Source organism: Harpegnathos saltator, unplaced genomic scaffold, assembly GCF_003227715.2.
Source record: "Harpegnathos saltator strain DR-91 unplaced genomic scaffold, Hsal_v8.6 scaffold827, whole genome shotgun sequence".
Lineage (NCBI taxonomy): Eukaryota > Metazoa > Arthropoda > Insecta > Hymenoptera > Formicidae > Harpegnathos > Harpegnathos saltator.
Window position 1 is genome coordinate 63,918 of NW_020230679.1, and position 23,998 is coordinate 87,915.

The following is a 23,998-nucleotide window of genomic DNA, read 5'->3' on the forward strand; positions in this document are numbered from 1 at the left end:
TAATGTTTCAGCTAATTGACCTTCTTCAGAATAAAAAATATAAAAGTATGAAAAAAAAATTACAGACTAATAATTAAACATGTAAATACTATAGTACAATGTAATTTTTATAACTCTGTTCATGGATCAACTTAATGATGACAAAATAATGGGCATGTGTTATTATCCAATGATAAATGTAAATTGATGTGCTTCTCAAATTTCACAAACTTATCTAAATCAGCAGACAAACTACCCGAAAAACATAAATATCAAAAGTCAAATCATCGTATTGTTTGCATATACACAAGTCCACAAATTGGGAGTGGAAATATCAGTCAATAAATAATATTTCTCAATAATTAAATTGAAAATTATTTTGAGGACACTTAGTATATTAAAAGGAAATCAATGATTCCTTCGTTAACACTATATAATTTAGAGATCTCACTTAAGCAGCAAATTGAGAAGCAATTGTACTAAATATCTAACCTTTCTTTTCCTGCGTTGTTTCTTCTTAGTGTTTTCATTGGTAAAAGCTTTGTACTCTGGGACATCACCATTTTTTATAAGATTCTGGATTATATCATGTAGTCTTGGTTCCTCATCACAATTAGTGAATGGAACTGCTTCCAGAATATAGTCCATATCTCCCTTACCTGAAATAAATATGTTTGAATAAATATTAATTTATCGTAACACAATTCCATCAAATTTTTTATCTGAGTTCCAACATAAAACTTAGCATAAGTAAACACTTACTGTCCATATATGCCCTTTTAAGATCCTTGATCTCTGTCTCTGATCCCTTATAGTTTTTTTCATAATTATTGATATCTTCTACAGTAATTGCCTTGAACAGTGACCTCCAGTAGTCTGCCCAGTTACGCATCACAACCTCTTCACTCTCTTCATCATACTGGCCAGATTCATCATAAATCTTACGTTTCTCACTGTCACTAAGAATAGAGTGTATTCTTCCAAGGACTTTAAACTTTTCTGTTGCTTCAGTCTTGATGCTCTCTTCTACTCTATCCGGGTGTACAAGTAACGATAATTTATGGTATGCCTTCTTCACTGTTGACAAAAATATGCACCTGTTATTATAAATGAGAATAAATATGCAGTATTGCCTTTTCTCCTCATCAAATTTTTCAAAACTTGTTTTATGTATCTTGAGTCAGGAAAAAACTATATCTATTCAAAGCAAATATTATCCTTTAGCATTTTTTTTCATCTTTTGCTCAATAATCGTTTTTGAACACGATATTTTTATAAAAAAATGCACTATATTACAAATTTATTTAAAACAAAAATGTTATGTCCATAGAGGTTAAGACGTGCATATGACGCTAACGTTGATTGACCTTGTTTATCGTTTGCTGTCTTTGATATCTTCAAAACATCGTAGAAATTACGTGCGCCAAAATATTGCTCGCAAAGATCCGGCAAGCTTGCCATGCTGGCAAATTTTCGAAAAATTACTGCTAATTTTGACAGATTTAATGTGTAAACCAAGCTCGACAACGAAGTGAAAGACTTTTCGCGCGCTGCATTCTAATATGGTAATTTAAACCATTAGTCGAGAGTGACATCTACAGGTACATTCAGTACTACAATGGGTGCATTCAGTACTACAACCGCTCAATGAGCGCTAAGTGAGCTCTTGCATCTGATTGGTGTATATTTTTAAATGTAAAGGTATATACCAATCAGATGCAAGAGCTCACTTAGCGCTCAGTGAGCGGTTGTAGTACTGAATGCACCCAATGGCTCCCTGAATGTTCAGTGAATTCTTATATATATCTAAGATTACTATCGAATTGGTATATTCCTTTAGTTTTAAAAATGTATGCCAATCGGATGTAAGAATTCGTTAAGCGTTCAATCTAGTGAACGGTGCAGTATTGAATATACTTTATATAATGATTATTATAAAAGCCCGCGATATGCAATTGTCATATGGCTTATATGTTTTATACATTACATATATAAAATAAAAATGAAAGTGCTCGTAGTAGTATATATCAAACAACTCCAAAAAAATGTAAATTATTTAAAAGTATTATGACTGATTTAGTATCTACGGATCATCGTTGTTTCCAGTTTAGATTAGCTTCTTCATTGCACATGATTTATTAATTTATACTTGGTAACCCATCATTTTTGCATCGATCAATCAAATAGACACATCGGCTTCAAATTCTTCATAACGCGTAAGCGCACGTTGTTGCAATTTATGAGGATCTTAGTTATTTTGGACCTAGATTGAAACCTTATCACTTATATTTCGTTAATTAATATTTCGTAACTTGTCATTTCCGAACCTGTCACTTTTCAATATTTCGTGACCTGTAACTCCGAAATGCGTAATCGCACTTCGACATGATTGGCTCGGATATAGTATGTATACATTTTATCAGGGGGCGCGTCGGAATTCAGCAGAAAAAGCGTCCAACATAATCGGCCCGGTGGCCGCTCTCAGGTTTCTTCCTGATAATATACAATAGCAAAATGGCGACTCGCATAGCATCGCAGAAACGTCAAAATAAGAACAAGTCTTTTGTTCGCCTCTGCGGCGGTTAGATGTGGTTCCCATAACTGCGTATATTTTTGATCTTGGGGACTGCGTACGCGTTGTCCCTGTTTTTTTTTTATTTTCAAAATCGTGATTGGCGTAGAGAAGGAGAGTTAACTCTGCTCAGAGCCATATATTGAATGAATGAATGAATGAATATACAATAGCAAAATTTTTATTAGACATGAGTACTAAAATCAAATATATGGCAATTGTAAAATGCTCGGAAAGTTGTCAAAAAAAGTTAATAAAAAATAATGTCAACAGTACACAGTGTTCCCAAGTGGAAAACCTATCCAAATACTAACTATGCCCAATGCTGTTTGTACTTCAGTGATCAGATGAGAAGTGGTAATTTTAATGTGGTATGACCGTTGACAATTATTAGCTTCTTTCAGTCATTGAAAGGATACTTCAAAAAGGATTTTTGGAAAGCAGAAGAGATTACAATAGTATAATTTTTATTTAAGATTAAATTGTTGGAGCACTGCATTAGATTGTAAAATAATATATACATATATATTCAAAAAAGTATATTTCAATTTCATATTTATATTAAAAAGAACTTATACATTTGAATTTAGCGATCCCCAACACAATAATTGGACTTACATTTAACTGGGCTTATTCATTAGCTTAGAATTTAAAAATAAGGGAGCTATAATTGGTCATAACAATTACCAAACTACAATATACGGAGTAATTTGTAGTTTTCTTTTTGTTATGAACATATAATTGAATATTTAAAAAAATATTTTCATGTGATTCAATCCAAGTTATATTTCATTTACCAACCATTGTGCTTATAGCACTGTTTTTTTTTAGTTTTATAGGAAATTACTCCAAACACGAAAGTGTACATACACATACACGCACGCACGCATTTTTTTTATAGAATTGAAATGTTATATAAAATATATAGCACACATTATATTATATTTCACGTTATTTACAGAAATTTTAACATTATATCAATTGTTTAACAGCAACTTGACTCAATTGTTATACGAAACACTTATTTCAAGATTAATATTAATTTAATTTTGCTGTATAATATACCGAGCTGTCAATTAATTTAATTAATTCTCCAACTATTAGTAATATATTTAATATGCGATTACTTTAAACATGCTTATAGAGGTATAAGATCATAATCATACGGATGCCTCTAACAGTTAGAGAATTAAATTAAAATTACATATATATGAAATATCTACTACCTCATTTTTTTTAAGTTGTATTAACCAGCGTGTGTTTTATATCAAAAATTTATTTTCCAAATGTGATACTTCGACATATTGCACCCATCATGTAACATCGCATTTAAAAGCAAGATGTATGCTAATTTCAATGTTCTAAAAGTAAGTGGAAATAAATTATGTGAAAGTAAATTTATGAGACAATGTTTCTGATACTTTTCAAAATATATGATGTGCACTTTCGTTTCGTTTCTCGTAACATTATTTCATTTCATAGAATATCTCTCTCTCTCTCTCTCTTTCTCTTTCTCTCTTTCTCTTCTTAATGTTTAAATAAATATTACAAAAAATATAGAAGAGATCGACAGTCTCGATTGTGTTTCGCTTTATCTCATCAATTTGCTATCTCTTATCTCTACTCATTAAGTCTATATTTAATCATAATTACATGCTTGTTTCTTAATTAACGACTTATGTTACGATAATTATATGTATTGCATTATATATATATGTATATGTATATGCATATGTATATGTATATGCATACGTACATTAATTCACATCATAAATATAAATTATTGTACATTAGATATTTATATACTTACATATCTGGTAATATATTATCGATATTTTGAGCAGTTCACCTATTTAACGAAATGTGGCAAAAGAAACGTAGATGTATTTTCCTCAAATATTATTTGAATAACTTTAACTTAAAATCCCGCACTGTGTGTCTTGATAGCATACACTCTGACTTGAGGCGGTAAACAGTGTTGGTTAATCGCAACAGGGCGAAATTAAATTTTAACAAACCGGCGGGAGAATCGTAAAGACCGGCTTGTCTTCTTTGGCAGATTTATTCTCCCCGCTGTTTTTGACGAAACCCTAAATTGTGCGTCGATAAGAAATTAGTGTTGGCACCGCGTTGTGTTTCTATCTGTTTGCATGATATTCTTTGAAAGAAATTATATATGTGTTCTGTTTTTTCCCTTTTCTATAAAAGAAAATACAAATCTACACCTGATTTAACTGATTACGACAAAGACGTACGATAAAGAATATATTATAAAAAGGTATTAGCGTTTTATTTTGTTTCCAATTTTTGATTTGTGTTTCTCTTTCTTGTTCATACTACAATGAATTAAGATTCTACAACAAATTAAAATTTATTAAGATCTTCCTTTTGATGTAGTCGCAACATGTCGTCACGTCACGATTGTCGCTAAGTCATCGAATTATCTATCTAAAAGTGTTTGTGCATTCTTTTCATTCGATGACAACGATGTACAAATGCGAACAAGGAGAAAGATTTTCAATGTGAACGATTATCAACATGTTAATACATTATCTCTCTACCGTTATATAGATTGCTTTATTTACATTATTACCTTTAGCTAATAATCTATATAATCAGGTAATACGCGCCTCTTCGCTTACACACAGATCAAATCATGCCTAGGCACTTAAGAGGAGTGATCGTGCACTTTCTGCATTTTTTCGGGCAATTATTAATCCGAAAGAAGCAGAATTAACGTTCAGACATTTACAAATTATGTCACGAGGCGTCGATTGCTATTTTTACTTTCTCTTTTCTTATTTTCTTTTTTTTTCGTTTTCTTTCGGATGAGAAGAATTCACGAACGGCAATACAATAGCGCAACGCATGCACCATCGATTGCAATACATCAATATTAACACCAGCAAGATTTTATAACCATTATATCTCAAAGATTCTTCACTTAATTGCGACTTATAAAAATCCTTAGATAAAAAGTACTATTATACCGATACGATATTTCGGCTAGTGGCACGAAGCTCGCTTTGGACGATCTGTGTAACTCATGGCAAAATTCAGCATAAAGTTCCATTTGTTATTTTGATGCGTTCTCGTACAGAGAACTTTGGTACGGAGGGACCTCAGTGTAGAACGATTTGAACGTTTATCTCTTTACAGATGCTATCAGATCCGAATTTCGTTGCGAATTACACACAGATCGTGCACAGCGGACCTGACAGTGGACGAGATGAAAGTATCTTTGCTCTGTAAAATTTAACGAGACAACTGGCTCCATCGGCGACACCAGTCCGTCGTATCGTTCGGCGGTAACTATTATAAATAGATATCGAAATCGTATCCCGCTCACATTCGAGTCCTCGTTTCCCTTTGCGGTGCTATTTCATGCGATTGAGGACCAGATCGGCCAGAACAGTAAGAGCTTTTTGGTACGGACTCTTGGCGAAGGACTGCGCAATTCGGATGGCTTCTACACAATGCTTCTTCGCCATGAATTTCGTTTGTTGGAGACCGTTGGATTTGTGCACCAAATCGAAAGCCTTCTCGACGTCTCCGGGCTCTTGGAAACGACGCATAATCATCGCGTTCAGCTCCGGATACTGCCAATAAACATCAACACTTCAGTTGGACAAATATCAATAAAATTATACATTTATCTCCCGTAAGAAGAAAATTAATGGAAAATGTCGAAAATATTTTTCTAATCGGTTGCACAATTTGATATAATTATACACTCACAAGCAAAAAAGTACTAAAAATCTGGAAAAAATCATCAAATTTCAAATGACAATAATTTTGTAAATAATGGAGATAAAAAAATCTATAGAAAATGAAAATGATGCTTAAATTTTTTACTTTATGAATCCATTCATTGCAATGATGTGTAATAAACTTTTTTTTTAAATGGAGAGTCACACATAAAGCGAGAGCGTGCGAAATTGGAAAATAATGGTCCGATTTTACGACGGTGCACGATATAAATAAGCAAAAAATTGTAGTTTATTGACAGAAGAGACAGAAGAGGCATGAAAGGAATATTCTCTTTGGCTTTGTATGTATATTGATACGACCATTTTTTGCTGAATTATTCGCATTTGAAGTAAAAAAGTACCTTTTTTCAAATACGAATATTTTTGCGAACAAACATTGAATCAAGATGAGTAAAAAAATATTCAGGAGAAGAAACTGTATACTTTTATGTGCTTTTTATCCTATTAAGTTGCGCGCAATTGTTCGGAAAGATTTACTCTGTACTTCCCCTCCTATCGATAAAAGTCACTTGTATCGCGACTCGCCGAATTTTTCGTATATTTCCATATACTAACCTGTTCGCAAGCGAAGAGCACCGGAGCTGTAGCCAAGCCGAGCTTGAGATCGGCACCCGCAGGTTTACCTATAGCTTCCGACGAAGCCACGAAATCCAAAAAATCGTCCACCAGTTGGAAAGCTAAGCCAACGTTTCTGCCATATTGATAGGCCATCTCTACCATGCGATCATCGACTTCGGCAAGCGTGGCCACCTGTGAAACAGATAATGTCGATCGATCGTTAGCAAGAAGAATAGACTATGCATCTTCTCGTGTACATGTGCAAAGAATGCGTGCACGACGAGATATCTATAAGCTTACCGCTTTACTGCAATTGGCCATCAGACTCGCCGTTTTTAAATAGGTCTTGGTGAAATAATGGGCGAACCTCTCATTCTCCGTCTCTTTCGAGCCGAGTTGCATGAATTCACCTTGCACCAAGTCAGTGATAATCTATGAAGTGGCGAAATTTGTATCAGCCGTAAAAATACATCTGCCGGTCCAGGTGTTGCGACCTCCTTTTTATTTATTCTATCTTGTGACCGGCGTCTTAACTTCTCGGCTCGTATCTTTTTTCCCATTTGAGCAATAGGAGAAAAAATAGACTTCGTATACTTCGCAGCTAACTGTGCAGAGAACACAAACATAAACCACAAAATAGCATTGTTGGCTTGGATTTTTAAGTGTACAACTTTACAACACTCACCAGGTGCATCTTGCAAGGTGCATGTTGCAAGTGTTGCAACTTAGTAATTTTCAACATACTAAGTATCTCCATAATTCGTCTCGAATGAAGTTAGAATGAACGAAAAATTTGAGATTTACTGAAAAGCGAAACTCGACGTTCACTTGCATACTCGCGGCTTAATTCGAAGGACTCTTGGATAACTCTCAACTGGGATTACAGATAGTGACATCATGACAGTCAATATCTACAGTTATCATCACTAATCACTAATCCACGAGCCGAGAAGAAAGAGAATCTTCGATATAATTCATCCGTTTCATCCATTTACGCACTTATTCTATATATTTATGCGAAGAAGTATTATTTTGTGATGAAGTAAAAAAAAAAAACCTTCTTGTTCTCGCCTCTGACGTCCCAATCCAGTGACGAGCTACAACAACAAAGAAAATACGAGCCACGAGAGTGTGCTCTAATTAATGTACCTGATTTATAACGATAGTCACATCGTCGTTTTGAATTCTAGCGAGCATCGTGCCGGCGACCGCCAAGATGTAATCTCCCGCCATCGCCACCTACGAACATATGACTCACGTCAAGAGAGCGATTTCGCACCATCTTCTCGAGTGAAGTATTAGCATTAATTAACAATAACATTGTTTTACAAATATTAATGTTAACTTCACATTGCGAAAGTAAAAATACGAGAATATTTGTTACTACAAGCTACGGAAATTTTGGAATCTGCAAGCACTTTGAGAAACGGCGTATGTATTGATTAAATCGTAAAGGATAAAAGAAACGAAAGAGCTCGGAGAATCTCCAGACCTTCGGATGCTTGCAAATTCTGACCCTTTCGTGTGGCATTTGCATAGGTGAGAATCAGCGGAACGGACAATCGGCTTTTCTCCTTGAGAGATACAAATACACGCGCATTTGATGCTCGCAAGACGACACGTGCGGTTGGCGTAGCGCTCAAGGGATTAAGCGAAAGAATGAAGTGTGACGCAAAATAGCAATTTAACGGTCGCTTCGCATGCCTACTCGTTACGCTGAGCGTTAACCGTTAACGACGCAGCCGACACAATTATAATCTGGGTTTCCTTTCACTCTCTCTGGACATCCTTCAAATCGGAGCTCCGCTAGTAGTTGTTACATTTGACTTGATATCGCGCGAGAGGACATGCGTTCACCTCTCTCGCTTATAATCTTACTCCGAATCCTTTCTTGCCGTTCATTATCTCGATCTAAATTAATTGATCTAAATAAATTGCCCCGAGACGGGCAATGTCTGGATTAATTAGGCCTCGAAACCGAACCGAGACGGAAGCTGATGAGGAAATCAGAACGCGAACCGACAACGTAACGTCTGAAATGGAAAGCGATCGGGATCGGGATCAAATCGATCGACGCAATAGCACTAGAAATTCTATCACAATGAAACGGACGAATACGGGACCGGTGAGGCTTATTAAACTGCGGACCGCAAACTCAGTTTCATCGGTACATGGATTTGCGGTTGACAGGTCTCCCGTTGTAAAATTGCTGATGAACACATTGTTCGACGACGTGAGGGAACGCGTCGTCCCGAAACCGCAGCGATCTTGACGGGTCTTAATGACCGTGGCTTATTATGTCGCCGATTTCTAAATTTCCTCGTCCTATGTCGAATTTTAAGATCGTGAAGTACACATCGTCTCGCTTTCTATCTCTTTTCTTTCTTTTTCTTCCAATTTCTCAACTAGACTCTCGCAAGCAAGATTCTGTCCGGTTAATGTCTGTAACAAATATCTGCGACTTTCTGTACACGTCACTCGAAACATGTGGTGTTTCACTGGAATTTCCTTGGAAATCTCTTCAAAGATACACAACACTTTGTGCTCTCAAAGAGATACTTTTATTTAGACATTTATAAAGTATCTTGAACTTTCTGTGGACATCACCTAAAATGTATTTCCATGGCATTTTCCGGCATCGGTTGATTTTTTTTTTAAGTTTGCTTAAAACTCCTTTAATTTTTTCTCAAGGATGTTGACACATTTGGATGTGTATAATTTTTCTTTCTTAATCCAAACATCGTTGACAAAATATAATGAATAAACGTTCACCACAAAATTCCAAGAAAAGAAGTCTCGTTATATAATTAATAGATGTCATATTTATGTTGTTTTAAAATTAAGTCAATTTCTGCGGATTTTAATAAACTCACTTTGTATGGTTCTCAAGAACAAATGCTTTTTCTTAAAATTCTTATTCAAGGCGAAGCAACGTAGCTTTTACCGATGAAATCTTCTCTTTGTAATATACGCGAAATTCCGCGTATGATTAATTGAACATGGAGATTTCTTGGACATATCATAATTAAAGAGATAGTGCGTATGCTTTGTATATCCTGATAATGACAGATCTCCGGGAGATCTCCGGGAACTTTCGAAAGACCTTCAACGTTGCATTCAGACTCTCGAGACCTTCTATGCATCCGGGATTCCCCCGGAAGTTTAGTGTTCGAATAATATTCGAGACGATCCGACACTTTCGCGCCACGAATGACTCGGAGCCGCGCTCATCCTCGCTTCCGGATCGTCTCCGTGAACAATACCTCGGCGGGACAGAGGTGGTTGACGAAAGATCGTTTGGCTGTTCGACGTGACAATAGCCGAAGCGAGTCGTGGCTAACGCAGCTCGTAACTTCGGAGTTTCACATCCGGCATCGCCGATGCGTCGCCTTATTTTCGCGCGCCTCAAGCCGCGACCGAGAGACATCTGCTAGGGAGAAGGGACTCCCCGCAAAAACAACACCGATGCGTAAAACGCACCGGTGATATCTCATTGCGATTACGCCGCGCTTGCAAAACAGGTCTCGGCAAAGCGTCGTCTTCGCTAAAAAAAGAAAATGATGAAGACACGCGTGTGATACAACAACAGCGGATTCAGAAACAGCGTGTAACGTTACTTTTGTGAGAGACGAATAAAGCATCTTCATGACACGTTGATAACCGTCGCTTTCATTTCTCTTGACTACGCTTAAAAAGTTGAAACTAATTGCACAGTGGACGGGAAGGCTATCTGTAACTGTTTGTGTGAGTTTCGGGATGTACCCGTTTAATCCAACAGTAAAATTTGGATAGAATGTGTAAAGCCATAATCGCACGCGAATTCCACGCAGGATTCACTTTACAGGTAGATTTTATTATATCGAGCCGCGCTCTGAAGAGGAATTTACCGCAGACCTCGCATCCGCGACCTGACATCCTCGTTCTATGTGTGTAGACTTCAGCAAGAGTTCTCTCGATTAGCGGTACGTTAACGCGACGACCCGAATTGCGTTACACAATTAGCTCGTTCGTTCCACACGTAGGCGTGTGTTTGCATGCAGTCTTACGCAGCCGATGCACCTTGGAGGCAGTATCGGAACTTTCGTGACTACCGTTGGGCTTTCCATTTCATCGGAAGGCGCTAATTCCGATGCTCGTCAAGGTTGTCACACTTTTCAACCTGCCCCGTAACGCTCGTACTCTTTGCGAATCCGTTACGCAATTTGCAACGCAACGTCGGCGTACCACCGACTAATTGGTAATCTCCATTTCTCCCGTTTACTTGTATCGTCAATCTCCATTTCACTCGTTTCTAAGCCGAACCGAGTCTTTAAGCCCACCGTGGGAGCTGTTCCGTTTAAAACACCGCTTTGGGAATTAGGGCGTTGCTTCTCCAAACGTCTTAGATCACCCGGCACGGACGGTCCAAGGTGGTTACATACCGCGTTGAGTCATGTAACACGTCTGTTTCTTTTCTTCCTTAGAAATTTCTTCTCGGACGTGAAAGATTTCAGAAAGCAGCCCGATCCAATATCGATTCATTATTACAGATAATAATAAATCTTTTTATCAAATTGCGCCAGGAAACAACTTTTAGAATAATTTTTAGAATAACTTTTAGAATAAGGCAAATATATTTTAAATGTTTTTCTTTTTTTTAAGAAGAATCGATAGGCTATTTGCTTGTTTAGGTTGCACGCAAGTTATTATTTTATTAAGGATAAATATATTATCGAGTGAGGATTTAGAAGGAGTTTGTATCAAGATAAACTTTTACAGAGAAGAAAAGGAGCGGAAGTTATGTGTGATTCAACACGATATGAAGTGGTAACTGTAAGGTCGTGGAATTGAGGGCAATCGTTCTGTTCTTTGCGTTGCCTAATAGTCACACTTCCATCACATGTAATTATACTTTTGTATTGTGTAAATGCTAAAACGTCAGAACTAGATTTATTCCCTCATAATAGTCAAAAATCATAGACACGTCACAGGCGACTATATATAAGCAAATGTTCACAAATTCACTCATTATAAATTATATGTTTTTATAAATTGTATTTATTATGAATATACTCATTAAGGACGTGATAAATCGGCAGGAAAATTCCTAGTTCGCAGTTCAGTATAAAAGTGCTCACAAAAATATTTTGCAAAATTAATGAATTCTATTTCGGGAAAGAATTTCTCGAATTCACGGTGTTGAAAATGAGCTAATGCTGGAAAATGGAAGCAATTCTGTTGCTGAATGCGGATCGATCCTGCAACAAAATTGCACAACGAACTCTTCTGAGAATCAGTAACTGTGCGAAAGAAAAGGCGCATGTCTTCATAGGTGTTTTCCATATGAGAGTAAGTAGAGAAGAAACAAAACGACAGTTATTTGTTAATAGCTTTACGCTGACCTAGCTCGCCAATTGCGCTCTAACTGCGTTTTTTCGTATGGAAATAGAAGCATTGCGTATTACGCTTGAGTAATAAACATGTCGACGACAAGAAGCAATTTATTCACTGTTCGCAACCGGCGACAACGGCGGTGACAATTGAAGGCTAATTAATAAATATTGAAACGTCTTGCGCGACTAATTCGTATGGAAAAGCACGGATATCGTCCCGCGACTGCGAAAGGATATCGTCGTAAATGATCGCGAGTAACGTAACAATGGATTCAAAGCGCATCGCGAGTCAGTTCGAAAATGTCTGGAACACCGGTGTCGTATGTTCTTCAAGCTCGAAACGAAAAAGGGAAAGTACACGGTGGCGAGAAAAACATTGCAGGACGTACAGTGAATTAATAATGAACGACAGTGCGCTTCCATTGCGCGTTTGACAGGTAAATTTTTCGATCGCATTACGTATTATCCACTATCCAACTGTCAATTTCTATAACATATATAATTTCAGCAAGAGTCAATTAGCTCGCGATTAGCTCGCGTGCACACACACATACACACAGTCGTCACTTTCGAAAGAATTCCGTGTCGTTCGTCTCGTATATTTCGCAACGCGTGTCCATGTCCGAATTGATTATTAATATTCTTCGATCTCTTCCGATTAAAGACTTAGGGATATATCGAGCATGGGTTGAGATGATTTTACACAAGATCTATTTCTACAGATTTCTCCCTTTTCTTTGTTCGATAAATTCTACACTACTTCATCATATCAATAAATAAATTCAACTCTACTTCATCATATAAAAAGTTATCAAGGTACATTCCATTTCTAAGACAGTTTGAAACCCCTTAGTTGTATATTCGCGTTAATGAATGTCCCGTCAAATTTTCTGGTTGCGAAAACATACGCGCATATACATACACGTACACGACCGGAGAAAAAATCAGATCGCACTACTGGTTTCAAATCAAGAAAGCACGCACGGTCAACGCTCGGCCATGAATCGCATTAGCCTCTTTCCTCCTCCGGTATTTTAGAGAGAGAGTTCGAGTTTCCACCGTCGTCATTACCGGTCACCGCGTGCGGTGGTCACTTTCGACAAAAATTTTAGTAAACGTTCGACGCGAGCGATTCTAGATTGAAGCTCTGCACAACCGGTTACTTTGGTTACTGGAGAAAAAGAAAAGAGAGAGAGAGAGAGAAAACGCAAATCCAACCGACCTTCTTTTGGCTCCAAATGATGTTCACCGATGGTTTGCCTCGGCGGCTATCCGATTGATCGATCACATCGTCATGCAACAAGGAAGCGACGTGTATCATCTCCGAGATCATCGCTATTCGCCGCTGCGAGTACGAGAGAACGCTGAAAGCAAAAGGAATGTCTTTGTGTCGCGGCGCTCATTTGTTTATTAATTTATGCATATTTCCATTCACTTTACTATCCATTTATATTATTGTATTCGTTTCTTTACTTATCTATGTCTTTACTTCTTTATTATCTTTTACCTATCTGTGTATTCATCGTATCTCTTTCTTTATTAATTCCGTTCGTAGACATTTATGCGCGAGATTTTTTAATTTAACTATCAATTATGCAACGGTTCTTTACTGTCTCGTCCACTGGCTCACGACAAAAAATATTTTATATAAACCGCTTATTATAGTACTTATTCTTATTTTTCACTCTTTACAGTCACGCTACTTTCGATTTATGTACTTTCGATTCTCTGTACATATATGTTTTTTTTACGTAACCAAAAAATATTTTCTCGTTAATATATGATATAAATGATATTATTTTTATTTATACCGATTGAAAGCTCTCGAGAAATAGCATAAGATAACGTATCGTTCTGTGGACTCTCGATCGATATTCGCGACGGAAATGGTGAAAAGAGTCGAACGTGTTGAAAAGTTCTATTTAATTACATTCGATGTTATATAGAATTATTTAGAACGAAAGTTGCTCGGGGTGGAGAAGTTATCCGAGGCGAAATGTATCCAATTCTGGTCGCAACGCACATACCGTAGTTCTCATTCACGTGGCATCTCATTCATGCTCGTTGTAGTAAGCTCACCCACGATGACGCGGCTCGCCACTTTCGTTAGAGATCCACTCGCCTCTGGCGTACCACTTTGTCGACACTTTTAATGCTTTCTAAACGCCGTGAACGTACGTTTTCTCACGCTCACGCAGATTCATCGCTCGCGTTGCAGCTCGCGTTAACAAGACGATCGAGAGAAGGCTCTCTACACACGCGAGGTTTTAATAATCGTAAATTTTCCAACACGACCGATACGCTGCACTATGATCGATCGTGATTTCATATCGAAAATCGCCCGTTTAATCGAAAGTTTAAAGACATAATAGCCTCTTTACCGGAGGAATGTATCGCGCGCTCGAGACAACGAGATTCTCGTTGATCACTCGAATAGGAATGAGGAACGAGAAGAAATGTGTTAATTTAGTTATTAACTGTCAAAAACTGCATTTTTCCACCATCATTAATTGCTTAAAAAAAAGAGAAAAAAGAAAAAAGGAGGGAAAATATCTGGTGCAAAAATGCAATCTCTTTATATTTATCGGTCGTCCTATGTTTTCTCTAATTGCACAACGTGTTGTCCGCAACATTATTCAATCAATATTCCTTTCCAGACACGTAGCTCAAGCGGAAGTAGCGCCGGCCGGTGCCGAGGAATTCATTTTAAGAAATTAAATGTCAAAGCAACGCGATTGAGATCGCACGTTTTGTGCCAATTAGAATTATCTTAATGCAGAGCATGCGCACGGCTTACGGGCAATCGCCGACATATTCTGCACGCATATTATGTAGTCTTTCTATCTTGAAGAAACTTACATATAATTATTCTAACGCGGTTTTCTAACGTAAATAGTTATGTTTTCCTATTTCCTTAACGACAATCCTGTAATCTCTCCCCTACACGCGTTTGTGTACGCGGCGTTACACCGTTGAAAAATTTCGCCTTTGTACGAAAAATGCGCACGAGGTTGTCATTTCGAAATGTTGATCTAACATTTCTCGCTTGCTGGGTTAGAAACGCCGGTCCACTTACTCGCTTCCCTTGTGGTAATTGATAACTCGTGCCATCAGTATGCTCAACATGGGCCGCAACGCCTTCCCTTGGCCATCCATATAATACGTAGCTATTGGTTGCAATTCTTTCTGCGTAGTTGCGTTGATGAGTTCCTAAAATCACAACGACACACGTATCCTTAATTATGTATCAACCGGAGGACTTTTGGAGCGATACTTATAATCCGATTTTATATTTCATATCATCTTAAGTTCAGCTGAATTCTCGGACACAATCGTGAGAAAATCTGTGCTCTGTCAGTCAAACTATTGTTGGATAACTCAATCCGCGAGTTTGGATGATTTAAGAGAGAAGTAGCTAAGAGGAGGGGTTGGGCAATAATGAGTGGACATAAATTTAAGTAATCGACAAAAAGTAACCAATGTTTGCCGATGTTTAGAATGTCGATCAACGATTAAGATGTCGTATGGATAAAGATAGCGTTTATAGATACCGTTGAAAACCATTTTATTAAACAAACTATTAATTAATACTTGTCTAGAATCGACTATTAATTAAGAGGATACGGTTTCGTTGTTCGTTTGTCTTTCAGAAGAGCGAGCGCATTTCTCTCACCGCAGGAGAAATCTACATCCCATCATTCAAAATATGGATTCAACACTAGCGACCACTCTCGTTTTTCCAGACATTTTCGGGGATTTCTCCATCGTGTGCGGTGGCTTAGCCGAACTGAGAGCGTAACCAAAAGAGAAATCTGTAGCTTTCGTCCTTTCGACAAGCGACACCGGAACCCGTCTCGCAATCGCGCGGAATTAAATATGCGCGGGGCAAAACTGCTTTCGTTGCAATAGAAACGAGAGGAGACGTCGTCGGCGTCGGCAGACCAGGTGCTTCGAATTCCAAACGTCGCACCGCGGCTGAAAGTTCCTTTTGGAATTTGTCCAGAAGAGTGTGTTAAGTTTCGACGTACGGCGCACGGAATCTTCGGCCGTTCGAGCAGCTCGAACACTTCGCATTTCGAAACCGAGAATCTCTAATTTCGGGATATCTGAAGGATCGGATGTGTTACAAGAATCAGATTGTGTAAAACTGTTCTATAATATCTGAGAAACATATCCTTCCACTGGGAAATTAAGCAACATATTACGACGGAAACAAGTGAAGCCATTTCTTTTCCGTTTGCGATAGATATCATTTCCTCTCGCTTACGCCGGAATTATTCGAACAGTTGAACTTTCGGGCAATGTGAGCCTGCTGGGCAGATTCGTTTGTTCCGCTCGAATACTCCAAGCCGAGAACATACGTCAGTGTGTCGCTTCTCGTGCGTCCTCCGTCCATTCGCGCGAGAGGAAGTCGAACAGGTGAACTTGCAGGTGGAGGAGAAAGATGCAAAGAAGGTTAAGAAGGAGGTATTGTCCAATTATCGATGCAGCGTTTGAGATACTAATAGTCGATTTCTCTAACTTTCCTCAAATCAGATAACGTTCGTCACGATGGTTCGTTAAATGCGATTTCTTTTGTCTTGCCAACAACCGCCAATGAGGTCAATCTACGACGATGAAAAATGTCGCGAAACCGTGCTTTTGGACATTTTCACATATATCATGTTTACACGCTGTTACATCGTCGACACTGAGCTGTAATCGAAACAGTGCCTCGGAGTATAGTTTTCATTCGGCAATATTTGTACCTACGAGTCGTATCTTTGCAGTGTCAATTGGCAAAGTTAAACTAGCAGCGAAACTAGCGAAATACTTTCGTCCCACCAGATTGGATGAATTTCACATAACGCTTCGTACACGAACAGCGACCGTGAGTAAAAGTTCTTCTCTCGACCATATGCAGACCGTGAAGTCGGGCTGCTTTCGCTCGCGGGCTCGAAACGCCTTAAGCGCGGAACGCCGCGTGAAAACTGCGCAGGTTTTCATCAATATTTATAAAGTGCGCCTACCAACGACCGTATCTATCGAGGCGAAAAGAAATAGCCAATGTGTACATTGAATAACATCCCGATCTAAGTGTCCCTCGCCGATATAACGAGGGTTACAAGCAGCGATATATGCATTATTATTGTCGTATATCCGCGAACGATGATTAAGTTTTCATATTCGAAACAAATATTAATCAATTTCCTCACTTGTTAGTAACAAATTAGTTTTTTTTTATTTTCACGTGTAAACCCTGATATATTCATATCAGAAATTTCATGATAATTCTTAATTTGTTTTTCGCGATGCAATTTGCGAGGTCCGCTGATTAGATCCCATAAATTAGTTCGTACGCAATAAAACGTGAATAAATAAATTTTATTCTTCTTCTTCTTGTTCGTTAGATACGTAAAATTTAATCACGAATATGTTTTCAACAATGAAATAACATTTAAAATATTTCTAGAATAAAATAGGAAAGATATATAAAAATAATATTTTTGAAATAAAATATGAGAAGAAATTAATCCGTTCAACCGCGTGACAATTGACTTCATGAATACAAATTCATTTGTCAATAAAAATAAAGGTAAATATAGTACGGAATATAAATCTGTTCACAGCGTGCATAAATAAATCACTCGGCTTCATTAATAATTCTTTATAATTAATAATTAATAATTTATTTTTCGCGATGAAATTTGATGAGATCCGCTAATTAAATTAAGCTGTAAATTAATTCGTGTGCAATAAAACATAAATAGGAAATCAGCGAATACATTCGTCGTGCAAAATCGCAGACGCCCGGTTACGAGATTTCTTGTAATCGCACTTTTTTCTATACACGCATTGTTACCGCACGAGTGGACAGTCGTCCTGAGTCGCCAGGATTTCGCAACGTCGTGTGCGCTCATCCGCGTAATATCGACGAAGTCAAATTACATAAATACCTGCTAGACGACAGTGTGCTTTTACTTCCCGAAAGTTCCTCGAGACTTTGATCGACGGGGATATATAAATGGAGATTAGCCTGCGGCTTTGTTTTATGTAATTAATTTGCGTTCTCTTCGAAAGTGACATTATATTGGCGTAATACTTATTCGAATTAAGAATCTCGCACGTCGAGAAAGAACAATTTTAATCTGTCGGGTAATTACCTAAGTGTCTTTAGTTAAGCTGCTAAAATAATTCCACGTGGTGAATACTTGCCGTATCGAAAGATTTGAGCAACAAGATTAGAGTTAAATTAATTATTATTAATTCAAGAGATTCTCGTTTGTCGAAAAATAAAAACTGTTGGCAAAAAAGCGCGCATCTGCTTAATTAAAATATATTTACGATATGCAAGATAATTTCAAGCAGAAGCAATCAAAATGATTTACCTCTTGTATGTTTTCGAATAAGTACTTAAGATCGTCCTCGACAAGCCTGTAAGGATCGATTTGGTAATCGGACAGAGAGCCAGGCAGCTGCGTTTGCATAGTGCTCGTCGCCCTCGCAAGGCCTATCCTGCAGTCTGGCGTGTTCGTTTTGCTCTGCAAATGAGAAAAATGAAAGTTCCGTAAATATTGACGATAAATATACATTGTGTGCGGTTACGATTAATTACGTAATACCGCTCGAACAAGTGTTTCTTTTTCCATCCAGTTGCGAGTACTCACACGTACAACTTTTAAAATAAGAACAAGAGATTCCAAAAGCCAATGAGAGCCTACATAAAATATCAGTTCCGACATATCAAAGAATTAATGCATATCTCGGAATTTTTCGACTGAGGAAATTCACAGATTATGTCAACATGCTGCTGTTAACCGCGCATCTGCAGAGCCTTGATAATTAATTTTATATCTTTACATTTTATAATTTTATATTTTTCAAAATATGACTTTAAAATATAATTTCAAAAAAAGACGCGGCGATTTATCATTTTTTGTTCCGAATCGATGTACGAACGTGCAGATATCCTTCGGTATTCAAATCGAGACAGCTTTGACGAACAGATAAAATATAAAAATACTTTTCTTTCTTCTTTCAGAAAGTGTTTCCGGTTGTAAAAGTAACTCCCAACGCATCAACCTCACAGTCCGACATAATGCGCACTTTACTACTTAGCAGTCGGTCTGACCTTATTCGAACGACTACTACTCGCGACGTGTCTCATTACAACACGTTTATCGCATCGTTCGACTCTTACCATTCGGAGGAAATAATGTACTAACTAAACATTTCTGATGACGCGGCCGGTAAGTGGCCATCGATTAGCATTTTAAGGTATGATAATGCGTTTCGTGTGTTCCGAACACGCCTTGAGAGAACAACACTCGATCTTGGGCATCCGTCTCGCGCATGAAACTATGGAATGTATGATCTGCATATTTTTCTCTTCTTCTATTCCTTTTCATAAGTTTCAAGGTAATGTCAACGTTCGATTGGAAAACGTGTCATTGTTTATGACTAAGTGTTAGTTGAACGCTATCGCTACAAAATTTGTTTTTCCACGCAGCTATCTTCCCCCGCTTTTTACCCTCAAAGATTGCTCGCTTGCGAGACGAAGGTACGACTACATTCTTTCGCTCTGTACACAACGATGTCCCCTTTCGACGTCATTGAATTCCGCGATCAATGCACCGCGATTTCTTGGCACTCAACGTATGCCTTTGAAATGCAGGATGTCGAGAAAAACGCTTTAAGGATGTACGATACTTGCAAAGATTGAACGAAGAAAAATGTATTCGAACAACATAATATAATAGGAAAACCGATATTTTTAAAGATGGAAAGTGAATTTTCCATTTTGATAATATATTTGATGATAATAATAGGTGACTCGCTTGCATCTCCACTTGGACCAAACTAGTATAATTTGTTTCACACAAATTGGTTAATTATTTTGAATTTTGAATTATTTTGAATATTATTTAAGAATATTGAGATAACATGATCGATACTTTTTAGGAGGAATCTCACGAAATGTTCAACGTTTTTTTTGATCTTGTAACAGTGATATAAATCTTCGTGATGTTATTCCGCAAACAGACCTTCAAATACAAAAAAATAAGAACGTTCGTTTCTTGAGAAACGTGTTCCAACCGAACGCATTCGAAGCAGGCTAGACGGTAACGCACGGCATATACATAATATACACAGCAGAATATTTTCGTTTGCTTAAGACGTTGGAGCAATTTTTGCGCTAGGTGACGGGTCATTTAACGTGACGGACCAGCTAACTAATTGAGGTCATGGCAAGTAAATAACAGTGCACTGCTGATAATCCGTGAATATATATAATACATGCACGCAATAATGTACTGATTGACGGCTATCGGCAATTTTGTGAATTCAGCGTATAAACTCATTGGAAGTAACTAAACTACACTTTGCGTTCATTTTTTCCGAGCGAGCGCGAAATGTCGCAAATGGTACCGCATTCCGTTTTTCTTTCTTTTTTTTCTCCGAGTGTAGAATTTTCAATTTCGCAAGAAAAATAGTACATACGTCGTTAACTAATCTATTTATGTAAACACATATCGTAAACCTGATTCTAAAAAATGACATTCACAAACGGAATTTATTCGTCCTGCGTCGAAATATTGTCGAGCGTTTTATAATCCCTTCGTTCGTTATTAATATCCACACGAGTCTTTAGCAACACATGAATGCGCGAGCGTGAAACAATGTAAGAGGGAGCGCAGTAAAATATTCTTATACAGATTTATGAAATCCGGTCTGCGTTAGATTACTCTAACGGAGCTAGTTTCAAAATAAAGAAAATATCAAAATGGGAACAAAACAAAACGATTTCTGAGGGATATAATAAAGATAACGAAAAAAGGTAGGTCCGACCACGGGTCAAGTGTTCAAAAATCACCATTGATCGGTTTAAACGGTTCAAACGGTTAAACGGTTAAATCGGTTAATAAGGTTAATATAATAATAATAAAGTAATTGTATAATCTCACGGTTTAAATTTTCTACCAGACTGTCCGGAAATTAAAATTCTAATGAAAATCGTGAAATGTTCAAAAAAAGATTGCTTGAATGGACGTGACCATGAACGTACCGTACGTTTCGGTTGAAGGAAAAAGAGAAATTCTGGCTCTTATGAACAGAATTCTAAGAACCAGAAATTCTGTTTCCTTCGATGTTCATCGTCATGTTAATTCAACCAATTTGTTTTTCCGTGACGATAGTTGAGACTGATAATGTGTCGACAAAAAGAAAACTTGACGAAGAATTAGAAGACCGTGTCGTCAATTGATCCGAAATAATATTTCTGTAATTGGGAAAGTAAATTTCTGTAATTGGGTAGTTGGGAAAGACGATTTCACGACTGAATGTTGTGCCTCGACGTATTATCTAGAGCAATAGCGGACGTTTTGTTTAGGAGGGTTTACAACATTGAGTAATGACCGCGTTTATCAATGCGTGTTCATGCGTGCATGACGATTTCTATGTGTGTCCATATGTTCATTACATTCCCGGATAACTAGTCATGGCGAGGCAATAAGCAAGTTCACTACATTCGACTTTTACCTCTCTCGCGATCGTATCTAGAGCCAAGGCTAAAGCCGAAGAAGCAGGTTCGCTGAGAAATAAATAGCTAGCAGAAGGAGAGAGAGAAATAGAGAGACCGACCACCGGCGCGAAACATTTCTCTTTTAACAACACAAAAGCCTACCGCTCGTCATTTCTATCGAAGACCATCCCGTGTGTATTCCGCAATCGCGCGATTATTTATTCGATAAATGCGTCGGCATTCAGTCGACGAAACGGAAAAACTAGTCGTCGCGAAAAGTCCTCGAAGCGAGAGAACGCGAACTCGACCTTACGACACGGCTTGAAAGAACGCAATAAGAAAGCGATTCTCGATGTCCTTTGCGAACGGGCGATTGAAAGTACACGTTTAATTTGACAATAAATTATATTTCAACAAACTGACGTTCGTTATTTAGTTCAATAAGCTGTCATTCCACACACGATATTTGTATCTCCATTACATTCTGTTAACTTTGTTATTTTAACGTATAACTTACGTCGTTTTATTTTATGGTATCTTTCATATCTATTGTAGGAGTTCTTGTTCTTTCTTTTATATTCTAATATCCATTTGGGAACTTAGAGAAATTAGGAGGAAATAAAAGGAAGGAAAATAAGGGAAAGAATTAATTCAAGCAAATAATAAGCTGCTGCTACTGCTGTTATTAAGAACTATCGAATACATTTGTATATATGCATATTAATGGGTGTATCGAAGTACCACGGACTAATAAGTTGATTGAAAAATTAACGTAAATGTAAAAGTGATCGGTCTGCAGACGTTGTCATTAGTATCAGTGCTATCATCGATGACGAGATTTCCATTGATACGAGCGCGCGCATTCGCAAAAATAGTTTGATTATCGCGCGAGCGATAATTGAATAATGCCTTTCGCGCAATGCTGACACCCGTTGATTTATAGCCACGGGAGAGTCACGTTAACGCGGACGACAAACGAAGCTGTACATCTGGACGCACACGTCGATGGGTGGATCGCTATCAGGACTGTTATGAAAGTTGTGTGTCACGTGATATCACGTAACAGTTAGCATAACTTCTCCGAGTGGAGAGCCATGCCAGGGACCATAACTGACATAACGAAACTTTTCTAAATCCTGTTCTATTCGCACTCTCTCTCTCTCTCTCTCTCTCTCTCTCTCTCTCTCTCTCTCAGCGACAAATTAAAAGTCCGTCTCAACTAAAAATTGTCTGGTTAAGATCATTGCAGCGACATACAGAATATACGAGAGCCATCGAGTGTCATTTCCATCGCGGATTCCATCGACCCATTTGCATTCAATTTTTCCACGACATGAAAACGTCGAGATATCGGCGACTTTCGTGTAATTGGCCACTGATGAATTATTTATTTTATGCTAAAATCAATTTACTTAAATTGCTTTGATATTATAAATCATTTGGATATGATTGCACGATGAAATAATTATAGTCAGGAAAGCTATATTTACGGTAAATTCTGCTATAGTCATATAGCCAATAATAACTTTTATATGTACACACAAACACACACACACACACACACACACAGACACGCGTATACACACATATATATACATTCGCCCAGTCGTCCTAATAACTATTGTCGTTGCGCAGCAAGGACAACATGTGCAACATGCTGCTACATGTGTGCTTATCTCGCCGCGCCGCTTAAGCACTTAAGTGTTTAAGATCGATACGGTCACTAAATATTCGCAATTACAATTACGACGTTATCTTACGTTATGAAACAATTTCTGCTAAGCACACGTGCAGCAGCGCGTCATCCTCCTCGCCGCGTGACAACAATTGCTGGAAGGACTGAGCTGCGCTATAGCCCGAGAACGACTCAAAGACTCTGCTCTCCTACCATCTCGGCGCGCGTGCTCATTCATCTCACTTTTATAAATAATAACTTGATAGTTATCGCGAGTATTGCAAAACGATATCGGACTTTTTTTGTTCGCCTTAACCTGTTTTACTCTTCGACGAACTATAGTACAATTGCTCTAGGACATCCTGTATATATATGTTACTAAATAAATTTATAATTTTAATTAATAAAACTTTCTATATGACTTTGGAAGTATATATAACTTAATGACTTTACTATACCACTATATATAACTTTATGACTTTATGTGTATACAATTATTTTTTGTTACAGAACAATAAAAGCACGGGTAATATCGAGAATAACTACAACTTCCTGTAAGATCAACAATTT

The 23,998-nt window shown here is 37.6% G+C and overlaps 2 protein-coding genes across 2 annotated transcripts in view; both read right to left on the bottom strand.

The window, feature by feature from the left end:
• Positions 1-426: 426 nt before the first annotated feature.
• Positions 427-1,440, bottom strand: LOC105190444 (J domain-containing protein CG6693). The gene is made up of 3 exons (XM_025306989.1): positions 1,398-1,440; positions 742-1,056; positions 427-638 (listed from the first exon to the last, which is right to left on the bottom strand). Exons 1-3 carry the CDS (start codon positions 1,438-1,440, stop codon positions 427-429), a joined length of 570 nt encoding a protein of 189 aa, XP_025162774.1.
• A 2,909-nt stretch (positions 1,441-4,349) lies between these two features.
• Positions 4,350-23,998, bottom strand: part of qless (decaprenyl diphosphate synthase subunit 1 qless) — a 45,070-nt gene continuing 25,421 nt past the window's right edge. Inside the window, exons 2-8 of the mRNA XM_011153209.3 lie at positions 18,620-18,772; positions 15,328-15,461; positions 13,474-13,615; positions 8,029-8,118; positions 7,180-7,311; positions 6,877-7,071; positions 4,350-6,150 (exon numbers count right to left, since the gene is read on the bottom strand). Coding sequence (XP_011151511.1) covers positions 5,929-6,150; positions 6,877-7,071; positions 7,180-7,311; positions 8,029-8,118; positions 13,474-13,615; positions 15,328-15,461; positions 18,620-18,772 — 1,068 coding nt within the window. The 3' untranslated portion in view covers positions 4,350-5,928. The remainder of the gene's footprint in view (positions 6,151-6,876; positions 7,072-7,179; positions 7,312-8,028; positions 8,119-13,473; positions 13,616-15,327; positions 15,462-18,619; positions 18,773-23,998) is intronic.